Source organism: Spea bombifrons, chromosome 13, assembly GCF_027358695.1.
Source record: "Spea bombifrons isolate aSpeBom1 chromosome 13, aSpeBom1.2.pri, whole genome shotgun sequence".
Taxonomy (NCBI): domain Eukaryota; kingdom Metazoa; phylum Chordata; class Amphibia; order Anura; family Pelobatidae; genus Spea; species Spea bombifrons.
In genome coordinates this window covers 10,589,566-10,611,520 of record NC_071099.1, presented here as the reverse complement: position 1 = coordinate 10,611,520, position 21,955 = coordinate 10,589,566, and the positions used below count along the sequence as shown (strand labels likewise).

Below are 21,955 nucleotides of genomic sequence, written 5' to 3'. Positions count from 1 at the left end.
GATCTTCTGAATACTTAGTTTTTATGATTTGAGTGGAAAAAAGTCAATTTAAAGATCTGTTGGCTCCCAGCGGGTTAACTATAGCGGCACACGGACTGGCGGAATTTGAAAGCAATGTGTGTCTGTCACTCGATTTCACCCAGGGGCAGTTTAAAAATAGTGAATGAAAGTGTTTGAATCCCATCACGAACACCCATGTTTTACTTTTTTGTTAATGGGGGTCTTCCCTGCCCCCAAATTTTTCTCCTAGTCTTCTTTAGACCAAAGTCTACTGTAGTTATTGGGTTACGAGATTCTTTAGCTTCAGAAGCATAAGTCAAAGGGTGCTTGTGCTCTACAGGAGGCAACGGACAGACCGTGTGTTGGCAGGACTTCTTGGGTGATAGAGTTTGGAACCGCTGGAATTTTGGAGCACTCTTATCCCTGTTACCTTCACCTTCTTGAATGGCACAAGACACATCCACAAGGATTTTGCTACACCGATTGGTTGATGATTGATTCACACAGAAGGTTATGTAGACTGGTATTTTAGTGGGATCAGTTTGGGGTCAGCCTGACCGAAGGACCAAACATGATTATCCAAAGTTTAACCCTTGTGTTGACTGCGTGAGATGCTTCTGACCATCGTTCAATACACTTCCCGCCACTCAGAGTTAATAGCTTTTTTTCAGTGAAAAGACGTACAGGAATGGAGCTGGGAAAACAGATTAGCGCTCAAGACCCTTCCACAAAGAAGCTTGTTAATTAAGATTACATTCTTCCTATACCGTACAGCTTCTGTAGGAAATTAAGCTGCACACCAGGGCTCCAGTCCCACTTCTTTCTGTTTGGAGATTCTGATAATCCTGTCCTAAGGCTGGGGAGATAATGTTTCCTATATATTAAGACAAGCCACTTAGACGCTCGTGCGTACAACAAAGTTATCAGAGCCGTGCTATTTACTGCTCATAATAGACCCTACGTCTCTGGTTGCGCATTTCGTCTCTTTTTCCATCAAAATAAAATGTAGTTACCAGTCGACTCTTCATGTGAAACGGTGTAAGACATTCTCACCAGCTTTATTCATTTAATGGGTCAAATAGGATTTAGGCTTCTCTATGCTGGATGATTTAAAGATTTCCATGTATGATATATAAACTGATCCTGCGCTTTGCCATAATATACTTAACATTTGTTAATTTAGGTTTAAAAGAAAGGATGAGATTACGCAGAATGCCAGATTATACAGGTTATGTTCTAAGGTGCCATAAAGCAGATGCTTCCTGTGCATCACAAATTGTTTAATTATTTTACACCCTAAAAAAATGTAGATTTTTCTTTATTTGATAAATATAATTCCTTTCTGTCTCTGTAGTTTAGCGTTCGCTGACCTCCCATTTGTATTAATCAGTCATGCTATGCAGATTTGAAGCCTCTCCTGTAATAAAGTGCTTGCAGACTCTTGGGACGAGCCGCGTGCTCCAGTTAGAATTTTGTACTAAAGTGTGTTCTTAATTGAGATAGGAGTGTTTTTTCACGGTCCATCTCTATAGCCGTCAAGGAGTTAGTGACTGTTGGGTTCCCATGAAGCAGACGAATGGAGTTGCAGTCAATGGACTTTACTGGTGTCTGAAGTGAGAATAAATCTCCTATCAGCCCTAGATAGATAACTCTCCAGACTGAGAGTCGATCCAAGCCCTGAGCTATTACCAATTGTGTCGGCACAGGACCAGAACTGATCTAAAAGGGTCAAGTTTTGTCATGAAAAGATATCAGGACCATGTCCTACGAAAAGATTAACGTTCCCTCCTCTCTTACTCCCATTTCCTTTTCCCCTTACTGATTGGTAACTACCACCATATTTTTTCTAATGCTCTATCTTCCTCTCTTATCCTGTTTCTTGTCTCTGCTCCATTTGTTGCTCCCATCCACGGTTTTCTGACCTGGTTTTGCGTTTCTCAGTCTACAGAAAAAATCCTTCGGGATGCTTTGGGCTCAATTCCATTTCCACCCTTATTTGGGGTTCATTATCCACTGCAGATGGCGCTGCCACATTCATTAAAAATGTGCCGGACCATAGTGTCTTCCATATGATCTTCACCCAAAAGGGGACTAGTAAGACTACATGGGCTTTTAAAAACTTTGGTTTTTTTTTTGTCTCAGCAACTTCAAGCAAGTTCTGAAACGCACTGTAATTCATACAAAAGAGATATATGTTCCATATCAGGCCCTAATCTTCCCCTCACTCCACTGCTCACGTTATTGAATTATTGTGTTCGGGGAACATCTTTAGCTTGTTCTAAATCAAACACTCTTCCAATTCGATCAGCTGCTCGGTTTTGCTGTGCTGGGTAAAATAATGATATTTTATTGCTATGATTTGGGATAAAAGAACATACTACAATGTATTGTCCACAAGACGCGGTTCACAATGGGATATGTTTATTGAAGCAGCCGAAGATTGAGAGGATAAGGTCTTCTCCAACACGCGCTGCTCATTAACTTTCATGTCTTGCGTATGTGCTCATAATCTCGTCTTAACGGCTTTTAACATGGTACTAATAATAGCACATTATAGAACTGTCAAGATTCTAACACAATCTTTTATTACTTTATTTAATCTGACAGCTTCATAGCAAATCCATTCTGAAGAACTTTGATGATTTTCATTGAATTTTATGGTTTCTGTTCCATTGGTCACTTTTTTTTCATCGTGTTCTTGTCTCATTTGAAGTAGAAGTAGAAGTATCTGAACGTTTTTTTTTGGACCCTTTGATAAACACACAATTTCCTTATTTAAGGTGTCTTCAAAACATATTGAGGTTCTAGAAAGCCAAACCAGGTTTCAGGGACAGCCCTGCTTCTGCACAGGTGATTTTTATTTTTATCGGCCATTAGTAATGCAATCTGGTGCGGAGATCCTTCAAATCTGCCCTAAACCTTTCATTGCGCAGTTCCACGTCCAATTTGTTTTTCCATCCCTTACCTATCTGTATTATATTTAATGTATAGATATTTATGGCCGCTTGTATGGTCCAGAGGAGGCTTTTTCTGATGCAGACGTTCTAAATGCTTCCCTGTACGGCTATAAATGTTTAGTGAAACACAGCTGCTACAAAAACACACATTGGTTTGGTCTGTGTCGTTTTTTCCCCCTTATATTAAACCGAATTTGAAATCTGCTCACGTGGCCAGCCTAGCTGTACCAGAAATATGACATTTATCAACATTTTTACAGCCCTGTTAGCAGATTACTACTCTCTCGTGGAGCTCCCAGACATACTAAATAATATTATAGTCAACCGCGCAGGACAGATCTGTCTAGTAAGCGCTTGTAATGTCACTTGAAGGTTTTCCTGTTTGAGCCCACCTGTTCAGTTTATACACAATTAATCACCACTAATGACATTAACCTACCGTCGGCCCTCTGTCTAGAATGTTTTTTTCGCGGTATCCTATTTTATTTACACCTAGGTGTGCGGAGTCTTACGATTTTTCATGACAGTATCTCTGACATATTTTTATAAGATAGTTTAGGATGTTCGGTTTCATCATTTAGATGGATTAGAACTGGTCCAACGTGAGGCTGTTTTGGGATTAAGGTCCTGGTGGTCCGTTTTGGCTCTCCAGACTCCCTCCTCATTAAAATACATGTAATAGAATTCCTGAATCTGGTATGATATGTGTTTGTAGGGAGTTGTACAACAGATACTTCCGAGGAGCTCACCCCACCATAAAGTCCCTCCCCTGAGGAGTTCACCCCCCCCAGAGGAGAACACAACATGAAAATCCATTATTCCAAAGAAAAAAAAAAAAAAGCTGGTATTCACACTCCATTTTTCTTATGTTTTCCTATTCCTTTAAATTCATTTTGCATCTTGGAATGAGCAGCAAATTCCCCTCTAATAAGGTGAAGACAATTTATGACCCCATAATAGTTAATTCGTTTTAAACGTATCTTCTACAAAATCCTTATCACCTTTTATCCAGTACCTTTTATGTGTGGGTTTAGTGCTCTCATTTCCATAATCAATTCTCATTTAAACATTTCACCTTTTTTGGCCCATTTTCTCCAGTCTAATTTATCTCCCATTTTTTTAAGCAGGTATGAATGGAGTATGTGTATAAAATTCATTAACCTCTTTCTTTTCATCCTCTGAATCTAGAAATAAAGAATGTATTTCTTGTGTGGAATCCCACCGCAGAAAACAGATTTCACTGGGTTCACAAGTCAACAATAATTCTACCGTTGACTTGTTTTATTTCATGATAAAAATAATTATTTTCCACTCTGTTTTTTTCCAGCAGGGTCCTGTCTTTCACAAAGCATTTATTCTTTTTACTATCAGTCCGTCTGTGACTTATTGGTACAGTATATTCCCAGCTGAGTTTAACTTAATAGTTAGAGATGGAAAAATGTCCTGAAACCTCCACTGAATGGGATTGATATTCATTGAGCCTTTTTTTCCGTAATGCGGTGACTAACTGAGAATTCAATCTTCTCATGATCCAGTCTGCCAACAAATGTTATATTCTAGTAATTTGATTTAAATCTAGCACAAACTGACATAGGCCTGCCTGAGATGATATATACACTAAATGCTGCACACTGTGATCTCCGGTTGTTTAATATTTATATTCTACATTGAGGTCAGACACAAAGGGTCCAGCAATTTCTCACCGCGTAATAACTTACATTTGGTTTCAATGTTCCAAAACGAGTATACAATAAATCTCTATCTATTAGTCTACCTTATTATTCACCTATAGCATCTCTAACTATTTTTGCATCTGTTTTATTGACATCTTGGTGAGCTGAGCCTTAATTTTTGCGATAATCTGGTTTTATATTTCATGACCGTATTTCTGGCATATTTCATTATAACAGAGTTTAGGATGTTCAGTGTCATCATTTAGATGCATTACAACTGATCCAACATAAGCCAGGTAGCCCTTTTTTTTGGGATAGGGGTCCTGGTGAATCTGGTATAGTACGCATTAGCATGCAGGCAGCTGCACAACTGGTGCTCCCTCAAGAAGTCCTTGGCTCTGAGGATCTCACCCCAACAATAAAGCCCCTCCCCTGAGAAGCATCATGGGTGCTATTTAAGTCCCCTCCCACTTTCTTCATTTGCTCCACCCATATATTTTTGTTTAAGGCTCGGCTTTCAATTGTATAAATTAGTTTTATAACTTTTGCTTCCTGGCAGAATGCTGTAGTTCATTTGAGTACTTGGGTATTGTCGCATGCCCACAAACATTTTGTGGATAGGCAGTAGGATTACCTGAGATACACATCGCTTTGCAACTGCATTGGGTTAAAAAGTCACATGATTTATGCGAGATGGAAATACTAGAGTGTTTTTTTGGGAGGAACATTTTTATTTTCACTGCAAATGTCAAGGCGCTGGCGTCGGTTCAAATCACACTTGCCATATTATTCACAAATGACATTTTCAGTGTTTGTATTGTTGTGGTAATATTTGCAAAGGACAGAAGAGATGGAATTTTAGAAGGAAAAACAAATGTTTCCAGAGCTGATCAAAGCTTAATTATTATACACAAATGGAAATGTTCATAGATACTTATAATCTGACTGTATAAAAAGGAAAAAAAGCTTCCAGACTGGCGGCTGTGCACCTAATTAAAGATCATAAACACGTAATTATATAATTCCTACTGATTTTTTAAATTCTTGCTTGAAATTGGAGACAAATACCTATAATTTAAGGACAATAAATAAAACTAATTATATTGTGTGTGTATATATAATATATGATCTGCCCAAGTCACCTCTTGCTTGCTTTCTTTTGACAGCCTTCACACATGCGTCCTGTATCCTTTTTTCCCGTTACGCGTCTCTTCTCACCTTTTCTGTTTCTCCCTTTCCAGGAGTGGTGGTCATAGCGTTTGTTGTTTGTTGGCTTCCGTACCACGTCCGACGTTTGATGTTCTGCTACGTTCCAGAGAATCTTTGGACAGAGTAAGTACCGGATCTTGTTTACAGAAGGGTGTTCTAGAAATTTTCCTTTAGTAATATGGGGATTCAAGTCTTTCCTTGGATCTGAAACCCTCATTCCTTTCATGAAGCTCCAGACAAAAGCTTCAGAACCTTTATACGTTCTTAACAAAATACTAAGTATCAATTCATTTAATCAAACAGGCCACAACATTCCAAAATGACATGATTATTTGATGAGCACTCAACACTTTTTCAGTGACTCATACTAGGCCAGTGATCCTCGGTTTCTCCTCTCAACTCAATTTTTCCATGGGTATAAGTGCTTCTACCATCAGTTAGATTGAGACAATGGCAGACCAATCTGCCCTCTTGTGAGTAGACTTTGCTCTACTAGGAGGCCCTGAGGGCCAACCTTGAGAAACACTACAAGGCCAGGAGAATCCAGGCGCTTGTAACGTGTTCTGAAAACTGTACTTAAAAGAGATGAGAGTGAAAGTTAATTGTTTGGAAAATCCAAAAAGAAATTACTTGGAATGAGATACTGCGGACTAATGGAGTTTGGGTACCTTGGATAAATCCGGTGACCTTTCTGCCCCACAGATACCGGTTTGATCCTGAAACTGGCAACCCTCCCATCTTTTACATTTCACGGGTCACCGGAATTTGACAAAAAAAGCAATTCTAATTTCATTCCTCAACCAAGCCACCTGCTGAATTATTGAGCAATACGTTTACAATCTGTGCCAGTGTAATCATTCTGCCGAATCCCTAAAAAACAGCTGACGTGATAATGTTCCTGAGGGCTGTCGGATTTTGATTGCCTGGAGGTTCCTCCTGCCAATTAAGTTTCTACCGTTACCATTTGCCAAATCCCATCACAAGGTCAAGTATTTGAAATTGGTGGGGGGGAAAGGAGACTAGTCAGAGGAACACCAGACCTATCCAATGTACGCTTTCTTCACTGTTTATTGAGTGTATTTAAAAGCACAATTAATCACCAAGATGCAATATTATCTGCCAACAGCTAACAAGTAACGCATATTCCCCATCTCCAAGAATACATTAATGGAGCTTTTATGCATTTTTCTATTTCCTAATTTCCATTATATGCAGGAAGTTAGTTCTTCTGCTAGAACAGCAATTCCATTCCAAGATATGTTAGTGACCAGTGGCCACGTGAACCTGTTTACTTGGATGTATTTATAATACTGCATTGGGAACTTTTGCCTCCTTTCGTAGGGATATATATATATTTTTCTAATTAAATGATTATTTATTCAGAACACTGGACCCAGGCCATATTTTTGCATTATAAGTAGAGATCTCCCAGCCAATTCAGATTGTATGTAATATACACGCTGTTGTTAGAGAAAACCCGATTCTAGGTTTTGTGTATTTTGCTGGTTGGGGAAGCAATATTTCTGTACGCATAGAAGTTTGAGTACTTTCTGATAAAACACAACAGGAAGTGAAGGGTCCAAACAAAAATGGCTTCCCTCAAGCTGCCAAATATTGCATATAATTAAACATATCCATCTTGTGAAGGAGTGGATATTGTTACATATATATATTCCCAAATGTTACAGCATGAACCTTAATATAAACAATATATCAGCTTAAAGTTTTTGTTCAGAACGCTTTGGATTAATATTTTATGTTTAATTTCAAGGAAAGATAAACTCAGATCTAGTAAGATCGCCTTCCATGATGACTCCACCCTTTAGTGAATGTCCCCCATAATTTATTTTATTTTTGGGGATTCCTTTTGATATCTTTTCTTTTGCCTCCGCAGCGAACTGAACGATTTCTACCACTACTTCTACATGCTGACCAATGTCCTGTTTTACGTCAGCTCCACTGTCAACCCGATTCTTTACAATCTCGTTTCCGCAAACTTCCGACAGATCTTCGTATCCACGCTGAGTTTTTTATGCCCGCCCTTGAGGCGAAAGAAGGACCGTTCGGCTTTCACCAGGAAATCAAATAGCATATCCAGCAGCAACCATACATTCTCCACCCAGGTCACCAGAGAGACTCCATACTGAGCGCTTGGTCAACAAAGACCTTCAAGCAACTCATCCCCATCATTGTCCTTTTCTTTCACTGGCGACATTTAGATGGTCATGCCCTTTACAATGTCTCACCCATCAGCATTTTCCTGGGGAAACCATAAATCCAAAGTTTCTTGTCTTGCGGTACTCGAGCACAGTCATTTGTTGAGAGCGTTCCGATTCGATGTTTCATGACACTTTCAATACGAAGCTGATGAAATGTCTCTGCGTTATAATCATTGTCTCATCGATGAAACCAAGTTTTGAGCAGAAACGCACGATCCGAACAGCAACTTACAAAGATGAAGGATTTGAAGAAGAAAAAACATTTAAAATATATTACACTGAAATTGTTTACGATTAAAAATACGCTGGAACATTGCGACTATTGGCAGATGTTCCCTATAAAAAAAAATTGCGGACGTAGTCGGTGTAAGATAATGTCTAGTGACTAAAAGAGAAGGGATAGAAGGAATCCGCGGAATTGTAAAATAAATTCTAATCAAATATTTTTTAAACTGCAAAAACATTTGAGTAAAATGTGCTTTTAAAATATTTATATCTATATATTAAGGGTATTTATGTCTGTCAATTAACATTTCATAGGGGGCCAATGACTCGGGATTGAATCAGGAGATGTAGGATTAGAAATGCTTCTGAATGGCCCGTTGCTAACTTAATCCCTCCCAAGTATCCCTGTTCAGTTTGTCCAGTCCCCGTCCCCTTTTTGAAAAAACATTATAAACCTATTTAAAAACATAAACCTCCTGTATGTGAAATGGTTGTAAGGAAGCTATTTTTTTTAAATGCACCTGAATTTTAAAATGTTATTTTATATTTTGCTGATCTGGAACGCGCACGGCTTTTCCTCAACACGTTCGCAGCTGCTTTTGATATTTTCTCAGAAAAAAATCCTTTACCTAACAGTGTATTTAAGTGAATGCATGAGTGATAAGTAACGGTGCTTTGGAAGGTCATTGTTACATTTCTAATGATTTGTTTATGCAGGAACATTCAGTTCTGGGGGCCGAGTACTTTCAATAGAATAGAGATTAATGTTTTGTAAGGCTCTTAATTTAGGTTTAATGCGCTTACATATACCAGAGCGGCATACAAAAGGTAGACCCACAATATGCAAATACCTATATTACAAATCTCATTTTCCAGTTTTGCCCTGTTTTATATACCTAAAAGAATAACCACACTGTGTACACACAGGCTGATCCTATCGTTATTTTAATCATATAAAACGGGACATTTTAGCAAAGCAATTATTTTAGGTTTCGCTAGCTATTCATTCTGTTTTGGGGCTGGATTTCCCATAAAATAAACAAAACAACAAAAAAAAACTACTCCCATTGCAAAAAAAACAACCGTATACTTGCATAGTGTTGTTATTGGTTGCAAGCTATTTTTCTAAAAAATGTGAGGTCCGGGGCACCCCTACACGTGAGCGCGTCCAGGAGAATGGGTTATGCAGTGGGTACGGCTTTCTTTTAGCTCCACCTACTTTACATTGACTAAATTTCACCCAGATTCCACAAGGTGTCAGAATGAAGAGGGGCGTGGCTTAATAACCCCACCCATTGCACTCTATTTCAGACCATTTCAGATCTTGTACCTAGGGGCCCTAGGGGTGTCCTAGAATTGTATCTAATGTATTAGGGCCACAAATGATTATATCATTTGGATGTTGCGGTTTGAATAAAGTATGGGGGGGCCTTGGTATGTCCTTGGTAGAACCTTAAACACATTTATCAACTTTTACTTTTTTTTGTTCTTTTGGGGAGAAACCATTTTCAAATTTAACCCTTTTGGGTTTGTTGAGTCAAATCACTGTGTAAGTACAATGCAATTACTATGTTCTTTGTATTATAAACCATGTACGTACAGAAAAGTTTGGGGACTGGCTATTAAACCATTGGATGAATAATGTGGATTTATGCTGTCACAGCCCTGCAGTGTATAGACAGATGGGACGTGGTGTGTTTGCAGGACATTTACCCCAGCTGTTACTCCACGTGGCACGGACCCGTAATCACTAGGAAGGAATCTTCATCCTAACCTGGAAAATACTTTGAAACAGAAGACATTAAGGGAAAGACTAAAAGTATTGAAATCTGAGGGGTATACAAAGAGACAGTTACCGCAAGCCCAAATAACTGCATCAATGAACAGGTCGGCCACTAAAATGCACCACTGACTGCCTCACACAAGCCATTCACTGCAACTCAGTCTAAACCGGCTTCTGGTTTGGCTAATTAAACTGAGCGTGATACGTTATCCGCGGAAACTCAGGGCAGAGATCTCCGTTCAGATTAAAGCTGGTTTTACATTAATTGTTTCCTTAGCTGTTGTAAACAATAAATGAAAGTAAAACGTCGCGCTGACCTCTGCTACATCAATGATAACGTAACTCTTTTGGTGCAGACCGGGATCTCTGCCGTGTTGGGTTTAACCACCCCCTGGAATCCTCTCAGTAACACTGGGATGTCACAGAGCCCGATCCCCTACTGTTAATGCGTATACAGTGTGAGTGGCACAACCAAAGTGATTGACCTTTACTGCCACGTATTGTAGTCTTCACGGCCTTCATGATATTCTGGCCCTGGACTCTGCCCCATCTTTAGCGCCCAAGGATTATCTCCACAGGTATAAATGTACGATAAGGAATTCCGATAGCTTTAATGTTAATTATACGATGCCCTGTCGTGTCTGTATCTCAATGCACTTTAATTTGTTCCATGTTGTCTTATGTTTGTCAAAAGGTTTGGTCTGGGGGTCTCATTGACGTTTTTGAATGTACAATGTTCTTGTTGTTCCAATAAAAGGCATCGTTGCCTGCAAAGTCACTTCGTCTTCCATAACCAGTTCTGTCCACCCGCTAACCATCTGCACCCGTGTCCTGCGTCTGCCCCGCTAACCAGCAGAACCCTTTACACTGGATCCAAAAACACAAAAAAGTGCTGAATTATAATTAAAAAAATAATAATAATAATAACTGTAGACAAGCATCTGACGCAAAGATGGTATCCAGGGAGACTAGAAGCGTATTCTTCCCCCTGAAGCCGTGGGATGTGTATATTTATATGTTTATGCCAGTTATACCGGCTCAAATAATTCTTCTACCAAACACCGGGACAGACGCGGTGAAGGTTCTGAGCTCTGTCAGATGACACATAAAGTGGTTGTCACTGGCAACCGGCTGCAAGGAAAAAAAACCCCTCAGATATAAGATATAATATAAGCCAATGAGAAAACCCAATTATATAAATAGATTATCAAACAGAATCCAGGCACATGATACAGAAATGGAGTCTGGAGCCCAGGGAAGGGTGTATGTTTTAGAAAATGTCCCGGGCAGAGAGAACGGGCTCAAAATAAAGGGGCACGCGCGCCGACTGTTGGTGCTAATTAACTGTCAAAAGGCATACTTGCGTGCTTTCCCAGACTGGTCAGAACAGTCCCGATAGCGGACACTAACCCCCTACTAGGTGACTGTTTCATCTTTTGACGTTGGCTGTTTTGCAATTAGGTTTGTGCACGCGCAATGTGGTCCTGATGTCACACTGCTGCCACGTATCCCACTATGTCATGGCACAACTCAGTGCTCAGTGATGACATCATTGCCCCAAACTGAGCCGAAAGCAAGGGTTGGGACATTGGCAGCAATGGAAATCTGAATGACGGATTTTCAAGAAACAATGGAGGCTGGAGAGTGAACATCTACATGCTGTGCACAATAGTACCGAGTATTACTGTGCTTATAGGCACCAATTTATTCATCAAGCAAGTTCTCAGTTCTAATTTTTAACACCTCTGCCTGGAGTTCCATCCATGAATCCTCAGCTGCACTGGACAGTAGGGGGTTAACAGTATGACTTATGCTTTTCTAGAGCGTAGACATGCAGTTTCCCCTATCTAGGCACAAATGTGAAACGTGTCTGATTTAGCTTCCTAATTCTGTATTTTTATTTGCATTTTTGCAGCGAAATCTGCATAAATCTGATCAGGAGTCATTCTTTCCAGGCAGCCGCAACGCATTAAGCTGATCGCAGTTTGTCTAGCGCGCTCTGCTGCTCCAGAATCTGCCCCTCGTCTGAAAACGTACAGCCGCTTGGATCCCCCCCCCCCGCCCCAGGTCATGAAAACTTCTACATCTTACTCTTTAATGAGAAACCTTCTAACAGTCCTGATGATTCTGATCTTCTGTAGCTGCATTCAAAGGAACCCATCGGCACCAAGACCCTGTTAAAGCTCCCCTCCAATTCAGTAGGAATCCAACAATAATCATCTGACCTCACCGAGCGACCACTCATGAGTAGGAGCCATCATTGGAGGATGAGATACCTCACCTGAGGCCAGAGATGAAAGCCAAGATGTCTCTCTAGATATTTAGGTGGGATTTCCCCCCTCGAATTTATAAAGAATACATGTTGTATTTGGCTGTTAAGAAGGCATCTAGGAGTACATTTTAGTTCCTGATTATATGTCACATTGTATCGCTACAAAACTTTGCCCTGTCTATTTTCTCCCCGATGCACAAAAACCGGAAAAAGACTCATTTGTAAAAACTATTCTGAATATTGATTTCCAGAGCTTTCCACCCACTCAGTCATCCAGATCTGCGTGCATCAATCCCGGCGATGCGAGTGGGAGAATGGGGAACACTGAGAAACAGGGTTTAATGTCAGGTGAGAACCTTACGGTCTCTGGGCCAAAAATATCCAGGACCGAAAAAATCTATCTGACTCCGCAGGTGGGAGGAAAATCCATGAACACACGACATTAGTTATTCAGATCCCGACTCAACCCAAGGTCAACACATTGCAACAAAATGATTTGCCACAGTACGTTTGATTTTACATTATTTATATATATATATATATATATAAAAGTTACAAAGAAAATGATCTCTTTTTTAAACAAAACATCTGGAAACATTGTATTAGTCTACATCTTTCATTGTACTTTTTTGGTTTGAAAATAATTATATGGAAAAATTTGTGACCCTACGCGACAGGATTCTTTAAGACTTAAGATTCAGGATATATATATATATATATATATATATATATATGTGTATTGCTTTTAGTCCTCCGATACCCATCGAGTCGACTTTAAGGGCATGCATTAGAATAATTAATTGGAAAACTACGGGAATAATGTTATATGACACGGACACGAAACAAATATAGAATATTCTCATTGGAAAACATTTCCTACTGGAAATGGGTAATTAATAAAGCCAATGGTGCGTTGAAAACGTAAGAATGCGAGGAATATTAAATCGTTAGGAATACACGCAGCAGACGCCTTGCATCGAGCAAAATGAACAGCGGGAAAGGAGGTAGAGTACAGAGGAAAAGAAGCAAAGAAATTACTGTAATTATTTATATCTAGTTATTAGCTCTGGTGCCAGTCAAAAATATTGTAAAGATATGTAAATGAGCTAATTTAATTCAGGTAACTAATTTGAGAAGGAAAAAAAAAGGTAACAGCGGGATGTTTGGTTCAAGAAGTTACTATTTAACAGAATAGGTAAAAAGCTAAAATAAAAGATCAAAGTTGTATGGTTCGGTGCTCTACTCATGCGGATTATCGAGTGTACGGATACATTGTGACGTCTGCCGGCGCTCTCTTTCATTTGCCCCCATACAGGAAGAACTTGGACACAAAAGGACAGGATGACGCGCCAGCGAAATAGGTCGTAAACGAGAAAAAAGAAGATATGATGCAGAATGGAGGAAAAGCATAAAATGTACAAGATAAGGTGGTCTAAGCGTTCTAACCTGCCTATGTCCGCCTGGGTAGCGATGGCCAGTGGGACACATTTGTGGTGTTATGGAACTACATTTCCCATGAAGCTCAGGGCTTTCTTATGGCTCACATAGAATTGACAGCAAAAAGACCCATTTGGCCCTATCTAGTCTGCGTCTTTTGTTCTGCTTTAAAGACTAAAACCCTAACCAGTCGATGGTCCTGTCTTAGATTCAGGAGCCATATGCCTTGTTGGTTTTCTTCCTTGAAACCGTTATTTGAAACAAAAACATTCACATTAGTTCACGTGCCGTATTGTTGATTTGTTTTGCAAATACAGATCAGAGGACGTGGGAAAAGGTACAATTAACTCCATTCTTTAAAAAAAAGAATCTTAATTGAATTGGTTTATTGGTTTAGATAAACATGTTCTGTAGAGAAGATAATTAAATTAACATTTTTTAATAATGGAATTCATTTAAATGGCTGCTTGTTTTTAATTGTCTCTTCTGTTTACCTGCTACAAAATAATTGATCTTTGGTTTTTTTTCTTGCTCTCATTTTCTAGCAGACAGATTCCTGTCCCAGTCACAAGAAATGAAACTCAAGATTCTTAGAAGGTGTCTGCTTCTCGCTGAAGTCCGGTTTTGCAGAAGGCATTCAGCGGGGACACCGAGCACATTGAAAACATCGATAGATAAAATGTAAAATGCATAGTTTTTCCCAAACCAAGGATTTTTACAGTGATTTTAGACTTTTTACAGGCAAAAAGAGGCAGTGGGGTTATTTTATAATAATACAAAGGAAATACTTTTCCTTTAGAACATAGGAAAAAAACACTGACCAGGCATTATAATTCCACAGGTTCTGTCTTGCATATTATGTTTCAAGTTTTTCTTGAGATTACAGTAAGCTGGGAAGTGGCTGACAGAAGGTAATGTAAGGAAGTTTTACTTCACTGAGAGGGTTGTAGATGAGTGGAGCAGCCTTCCAGCAGAAGTGGTGGAGGCTAATACAGTTAGGGTATTAAACATGCATGGGATAGGCATATGGCTCTTGAATCTAAGACGACACCAAAGGCTGATTAAGGTTTGAGTCTTTACAGCAGGAGAAACGACAGGGGCCGATCTGCCGGCAGACTCTGTTTCTAAAGCCATCATTGCAGGACCTGAGTGTTTTCTCAGAGGAGTTAGGGGGCCGGCAGGCAGGCAGCTGATGGGTGATGATTTCACAAAGATTAGGGAAGAATTATTGGATTTAGGAGAGCGTGGGGGGGGGGGTCAGTATTAGACAGGAACTAACATTTCAGGGATTGTTTTGCTTGTGTGGGTTCAGTGCGTCCAGACAAAGGTCTGCGGTGAATTTTATTCTGCTGGGATAAGAAATATCAGAGAGGGATCAATGAGGTGACAGGTGCCATATTGTAAAGGGCACTAGGTGCTGAGCACAGTCATTGCAGGAAAGATGTTGATGAAAAAATACTCTCCATGCGCAGAGTAGCATGCCGGGGGTTAGACAAGCCTTTTTGTATGCCATGCATTGCTTGCCACAGACAATTAATGTGGATTTGGTTTAGATAAGTCCCCATTCCATGTATTATCAGGTCTGCCCAGAAGAGCTTGCGATCTAGACAAAGACACAATGGAAAGTTTCACGTGACCCAAGTACCAAGTAGGAAAGTCAATAATGACACACAACCGCTAAGCTGCTTGTAAGTTTTGTGGTGTCATCTAGGTGTGAAGTAGACAAAGGCATCTCAATACGTCCGGATTGCAGAAGAGAAGAAAGAGAGGGGATGAGAGAGACGTTTAGATACATAAAGACTTTTAACAAAGTAAAGTGTATTTCAAAGGAGGAGAAATGTTGCAATGAGGGAATTTAAACATGCATGGGGTAGGTATACGGCTCCTGAATCTAAGAAGAAACCAATGACTGATTAAGACATGCAGCAGGAGAAACGGGCAGCCTAGGGGGGCCGCATGGGGCCGATCTGCCGGCAGGTTCTGTGTTTTAATCTAACTCGGCTATTTTTCGACATTCCTTCACTCATTAATAATCACCATGCAGATGCTGCTAAGAAGCAGATCCGAGTTAAACGATTCATTCTTACTCCATTGATTTTACTTTAAAGGCAGCCGTGATGACAGTCTTTTATTTAAATCATATTAATGATTAACACCAGTAATTACCAGAATTTATACACAGCTTGCAAGCTGGGAAACTTTGCAGCTAAACAACCGAAGACAAGACGACTAGCGCTTCCATGGTTTTTAACCCTGATCCATGTCATGTCATGATATATGTTATCATGCTCTATGAAAACAACGTTTTATTCATCTAAATATAATGAACCACCAAATGGTGTCATTGAACCACCAAAGGGCTTGGACGGGCACTTCATGCACATTTCCTCGCAATTTAAGTCTTTTGGGTTCAGATTTACTAATTGAGAGAGAATAAGGAGAAGACTCTTTATAATATTACTTCAGCCGAAACAAGGTGGCGCATTATCAGTCGGCGAGAGATTCTCCTTTGGTTGTAGTGAAACACATTTGTTATGTAGGGGTACGTACAGGGGTGTTATTTCCTAACCGCCGGCAAAGCACTCGTCTCCAGAAAGAGAGTTTAATGGCCTTGCACAGAGTCACCTTGAACATGTCGCATTAGATGAAGTAGCGTTAACACAAGAGAGACAATTAGAAGATGTGATTATTTGTGTGGACGCCACCGGGGTAACGATTTGTAAGACTTTCTACTGCTTAAAATCTTAGAAAGACCGATGTGCCAATTCAATCATTCACCTGAGCGGCAGAAATCTCTCCAAGGTTTCTCTGCTGCATCCTCCGAAGACACCGAAGAGGGTTAGTTTATTACGAGTCAGTGTCCTATTCAACAAGTGGATTTTATGTTTTCTAAGCTTCAAAAAAGAAAATATTGATTATTTGTTATTTTAACCTAGGTGGGGCCTCACTGACCCCAGTGCTGGATACCAAAGGACGGTCGGATGAGATGTGCTTGTCTGCGTGTAGAATTATGTACACTGGTATAATTAGATTACGCTAAAATATAATCCTCTGTGAAATGTTAGCACACGCCACGGACTAATTACTTCCACATGGAGCTTTAACTCCTACCAGATGGGGTCCTGGGAACTGGAAGCAGAAGGATGCATGCCAGTCCATTGCACGGTGAAAGGGTTAAAGACCCTGCTGCGTGTGCGCGTTGTAATTATCTCCCAGCTGATGTCGAAACGCACATCAGATCCCGCTGCTTTTTTCCTGGCCGACTGAGCCCAGCATTAAATCGGAGGGAAGTGCGCACCATTACAAACCCGAAGCACGGGCATGATGTAATATTAATGTGACATGATGAGATTAGATGGAGTCACTGGAGCAGAACCATTAAACAGCCACTGATGGAGGCCTTTATTTCCTCACCCTCCCTATATCAGCCTCTTGCTGGTTATTACACGGCATATATTCCATAAATTATACTAAGACTGGAGATCTCTGTTTGGATACACATGTTCTGCGGTAGTGACCTGGCATGATGGATGTCAAGTTGGTTGTGGTCAACACATTGGAAGGGCCAATATGTTGTATAGGTGGATAATGCATACAGAAGGTGACTGGGGGAAGGGTTTTACTCATTGGATAACATGTATTTTCCCCTGGCCCACTTTCATATTTTCCAGCGAGGGTGGACACAATAACCCAATAGTTGTCAGATACATGAGCAAGAAAAGATTGACTTGGACATTTTTTCAAATACTGACAGCGTTGAAAAGTCGGTCAACCAAACAGTTCTGCTTGTGGGACAACTAGGTTGGAATGCGGACCTGGGAGTCAGTACATCGGTGGGGTTTAAACATAACCTCGTGTGTTTGAAGTGGTGTCTCCCTTCGTGGCAATGTTGTCTTCTAACCACTTTTGACCCCTACGGTAGACTTCAACATAAAATGCCAGTTACGTTTCCGGTCTCCAGACAGTTTATTCCATGAGTCGAAACAGAGCGTAGACAACGGGGCTGGGCAATATCAAACCCCCCCCCAACAACTCATACTGCTGGTGTCACGGTATGACATCATATCACAGAACACTATGTCACAGTTACGATGGCGAGTTAGTATCTGCACCCTTGAATTATGCCACATCTTTGAAAATTGAATCATGGTGTATATCTGGTGTATTCTCTCTTATATTTTTGATGAAAGAGGACATTTCCAAGGTCGGGACGTATTGGCACCAGTACCTGAACAATTTGCGTTAATTTAATAATCTTTTTCATCTATATGCATTAAATCCCTTTGTCTGCACGAAGGGTAGTCTGATTAATAATGCTGCTTTTCAGTTATTATACCCTGGGTTCTTTTTTGGATCTTTTCTTTGCGAAAAAGCCAGTTGGCATTTAAGCCAAAATACTCAACTTGAAGTCTAATTATGCAAATCAGGCTTCCATATTGCAAGTATTATTTTTATGAAAATGTCAAGTGTTTGGGGTTTTTTTTTATGTTTTTTTGTCTTGTTTGGGGTCCTTGAGTGGGAGCACACATCTGGGTTAGCCACATCTGCTAGTTGGATGGTTGGTCCGGCTGGCAGCCCACTGTTTGTTTTTTTTTTGTTTTGTTTTTACTAGATTTTAATAAATTGAGCATCTGCAGTTATATTCTTGCCCAACGCTCTAAATTTGTAACAGTAAAATGTAACAGCGCCAACTTCCCTAATAAACTCCAGAGGTATTCGCTGGAACTTCCAGCTGCAAAATTAAAGGAAACTAGCGGCATTCTTACCCACAGATGGGTCCGGAGTTAACCCTTTAAGATTCATGCGGCTGATAAATATATGGTTCATCTCTTTCAGATCCGGGAAGAGGAGTTTAGTTTTCAGAGCAAAAAACTGCTAAAAGTTAAAATACAATGGTTTTGAGGTTTCAAAATGATTGGACACTAAGTGTAGAGAAAGAGCTTAATTGGATACATTGTATCCGGCAGGCACTAATTCTATCACTATATGCAATATCTAAAGCCCCAAAACTGGGGAACATTTTTGTTTGAATGTGACCTTTTGATGAGATAAAAAGCTTTATACCCTTAATTAGCTCTCTTCAATCCCCCAGAGAGGTTTTTAAAGCCAAAAAGAATTTAATATAAAGAATTTCCCAACTCTCTGCTAACAAAATATTCTCTGCTCTTTAAATAAAGCAGAGTTTCTCTAACCGAGGCAGGCATCTGAGTTTTTTGCTAATTCAATTTCTTAGGGCATATATCTCAAGAAATAATTTTCCGTCTGCTCCCTGATGTCTTTTTTTTTCTTCGTTTCTCTGGACATTTCATCATATGATATTAATTCTAAATGAGGAGTCTCTGGAGCATAAAATTATATCCCCAATACCAGAACAGAGTTCCTTCCAGGTAAAATAATTTTTGGTCGATTGTTGATGCTATTTGTTTAAATGAAAGATCTATAAAAATTATAGTTTAACAAGCTTGGGTCAATATTTAGTGCCTAAACTTAAAATAAGTTACAGTTGACGCTGTTAAATGCCTTTCCTTGTTATAGTAGCTTCTGCATGTTCTTCTAAAACACTGTAGCACAACTTGGGTGTTCGACGGCCAGTGTCTTCGCTGAGTGAAAAGGCTCCCCTGTAACCGGCCCATTGAACAGCAGAACACCAAGGGAACGATCTTCCCCCTGGTCTTAGGTCTTGTTGGCCTAGACCAGGATATGTCACTGGTGAGGTTGTGGTTCAATAACACCTAAGGAACCCCTACATGATCATCAACTGGGTAGGAAGCCCTACAAGAAGGACCAGAACTTTAGGAACTGGTGCAGGGCAATTACCTGAATCCAGAATAACCCCAACATAGAGGTGGCTATAATGGTGTAGATCCCAAATTGGAGATGATCTAAATTCTCTACTGGAAGATGTCCAGGGTCAATACAAAAACAGAGCAATTTCTGGGTTAAGAGGCAAATGAGATAATAAGTATTCTTATGATACCAAGATACCTAATTAAAATAGGGATGTTCCTGCTCATTGAATGCCTTTGGGCAGAGTTTCCCCTCTCACCCTCTCCCGTAACTCTTATAAACCCTAACCCCTCTTACCCCCTCATGTGAGGCTGCTGCTAGTTATTACATGGTATATATATATATATATATATATATATATATATATATATATATCATAAATTATACCAAGACTAGAGATTTCTGTTTGTATAGCGAGATAACATGTTCTGCAAGCCTGACCACCAATAGTAGTTTCCAGTTCAGAAGAGCTCACAATCTACTAGCTGTATGTGCTATATGGACATGATGCCGCTACCTGGCACAGGTAAATATATCTAACCCTAACCCCCCCACACACAAAAAAATAAGCCCTGGATCTAATAACCTGGCGTTTACCAAAAAAAGAGACATGGAAGGCCCTAATGATTTAAGTTCTAAGAACGAGAAGGTGAAATAATATTGTTTATTTCTTTGTTTACACCGACACGGGTTCCGACCTCCTTCATTTCCCAGGTGAAATCGCTTCAAGCGCCAGAAGTTCTGATGCCGCGCTCAATTATATGTTCGGAAAAAAGGCCGGGGTTTGAAATTTGATTTAGAAGAATAGATTTGTCTCTCTTTCTCCAGAATCCTTCGTTTTATTTATTGTCTGGTGTCTGAGCACAAAGGTTTTTCTTGGCGCAGAGGCCGGGACTTGGCTCACGTCTGAGCAGCTTGTGTATAGTAACCACGGGTATAGTGGTTACGGGCGGCGCGGTTACGGGCGTCTATAAATGAGCGTAGTGCTAACATATATCTGGAGCTAATTAAAAGGGAAGATAATTAATATCAAGATGTCGGCACCAGAATCCAGGTCAGATCAAGGAGCTTGGGGCCCTGGAGCACTTGTAGATAAAGGGCCCCTATTTTCTTGCACCCAACTAAAAACCACATCAACAATATAAAAATAAAATAATAAAATATAATCAACGTAAAAAAAAAACAGGTTCTTTTAGATTTCTCAGCATTCCTTCATGATGTCACTAATATATATATATACGGTATATATATATATATATATATATATATATATGTATCTACACTGGGGTGGAAAAAAGATTAAGCTCCATTAAACTGACCCTGAGTTGCTATCAGCCATGGCACTTCAAGGCTCTTCTTTTTGCTGTCCGGGGGCCGCAGGCGTCTCCTCAGTGGCGTACAAACTCCTGCGCAGCCTGTGACTGGACACAAAATGGAGGGAAAGCAAACTGAGGGAAATGCAGCACAGGAAGAGGAAGCTGGCTGAGCAGCCAATCAGAGCGTACTCCATGACCAAAAGCCCTCCCACGCTGCCTGGGTGCTGAAGCTCACTGTAATGGAGGAGCCGCTCTGACTGGATTCATCAGGTAATCTCTGCACCGGCTGTAGAGACGGCTCCTCTCTGCCAGTGTCTGACACTCACATCACTCACAGCCAGCACAGGGTATGTGGAGGAGCAGCTCAGGCCACTACAAGCCAAGAAAGTCTACTACAGTATGGGGGGCTCAGGACCTCCTGCCACTCTGGAGCCCTGGGGCAATTAATCCATGTGGCCCTTTCGTTAATGTGGCCCTGATCAGAATTTGTTAATAGGGAAAAAAATAACATAACGGGGAGGAATAATCATTCAAATCCTTATAACAGGAAATTAAGGTAACAACCCCACCATGTTCTTCTTATTATTTATATCGCCATCATATACTGCAGAGCTGTACAATAGACAAGCAGGACAGTAGTGCGTGACATAATCTGGACATAAAGTGATAGCGCCACATTAATTAGGACGTGGCATTCTTTGCTAAACCCTTTACTGTCCTTTTAAGAATATACAGCTCAGTTATATGAACTGATTGATGGAGAACAGGAACGTTTTGGGGGAAATCTCATTTGCTTCATTGGGATGTTTGGATTAAATTTAGTGTCGGGGGGGTGAGATGAAGGGTCCGATGGGGTTGCTGGTGGGGAGCTGCATTTGTTCAAATTTTATGACACCTTCTGTTTTTCTTTACGTTTTTTCTTTGAAGATCCCAAGTCATAAAGAACCTCGCGCAAGAAACATAAGATTTCTGCTTCAGAGGGAGAGATATTGTCTCTGTAATGAAATCCCGAGATCGTGGCTGTGAAGATTATCGGGTGACCCTGTGATCAGCTGTAGCTCACCGAGATCGATTGTC

At 40.2% G+C, this 21,955-nt stretch overlaps 1 protein-coding gene across 1 annotated transcript in view; it reads left to right on the top strand.

Annotated features, from left to right (window-relative positions):
- Nucleotides 1–8,359, top strand: part of NTSR1 (neurotensin receptor 1) — a 40,024-nt gene extending 31,665 nt beyond the window's left edge. The window contains exons 3-4 of the mRNA XM_053452744.1: nt 5,872–5,962; nt 7,734–8,359. Of these exons, the coding sequence (XP_053308719.1) occupies nt 5,872–5,962; nt 7,734–7,986 (344 nt within the window). The 3' untranslated portion in view covers nt 7,987–8,359. The remainder of the gene's footprint in view (nt 1–5,871; nt 5,963–7,733) is intronic.
- The last annotated feature ends 13,596 nt before the right edge of the window (nt 8,360–21,955 follow it).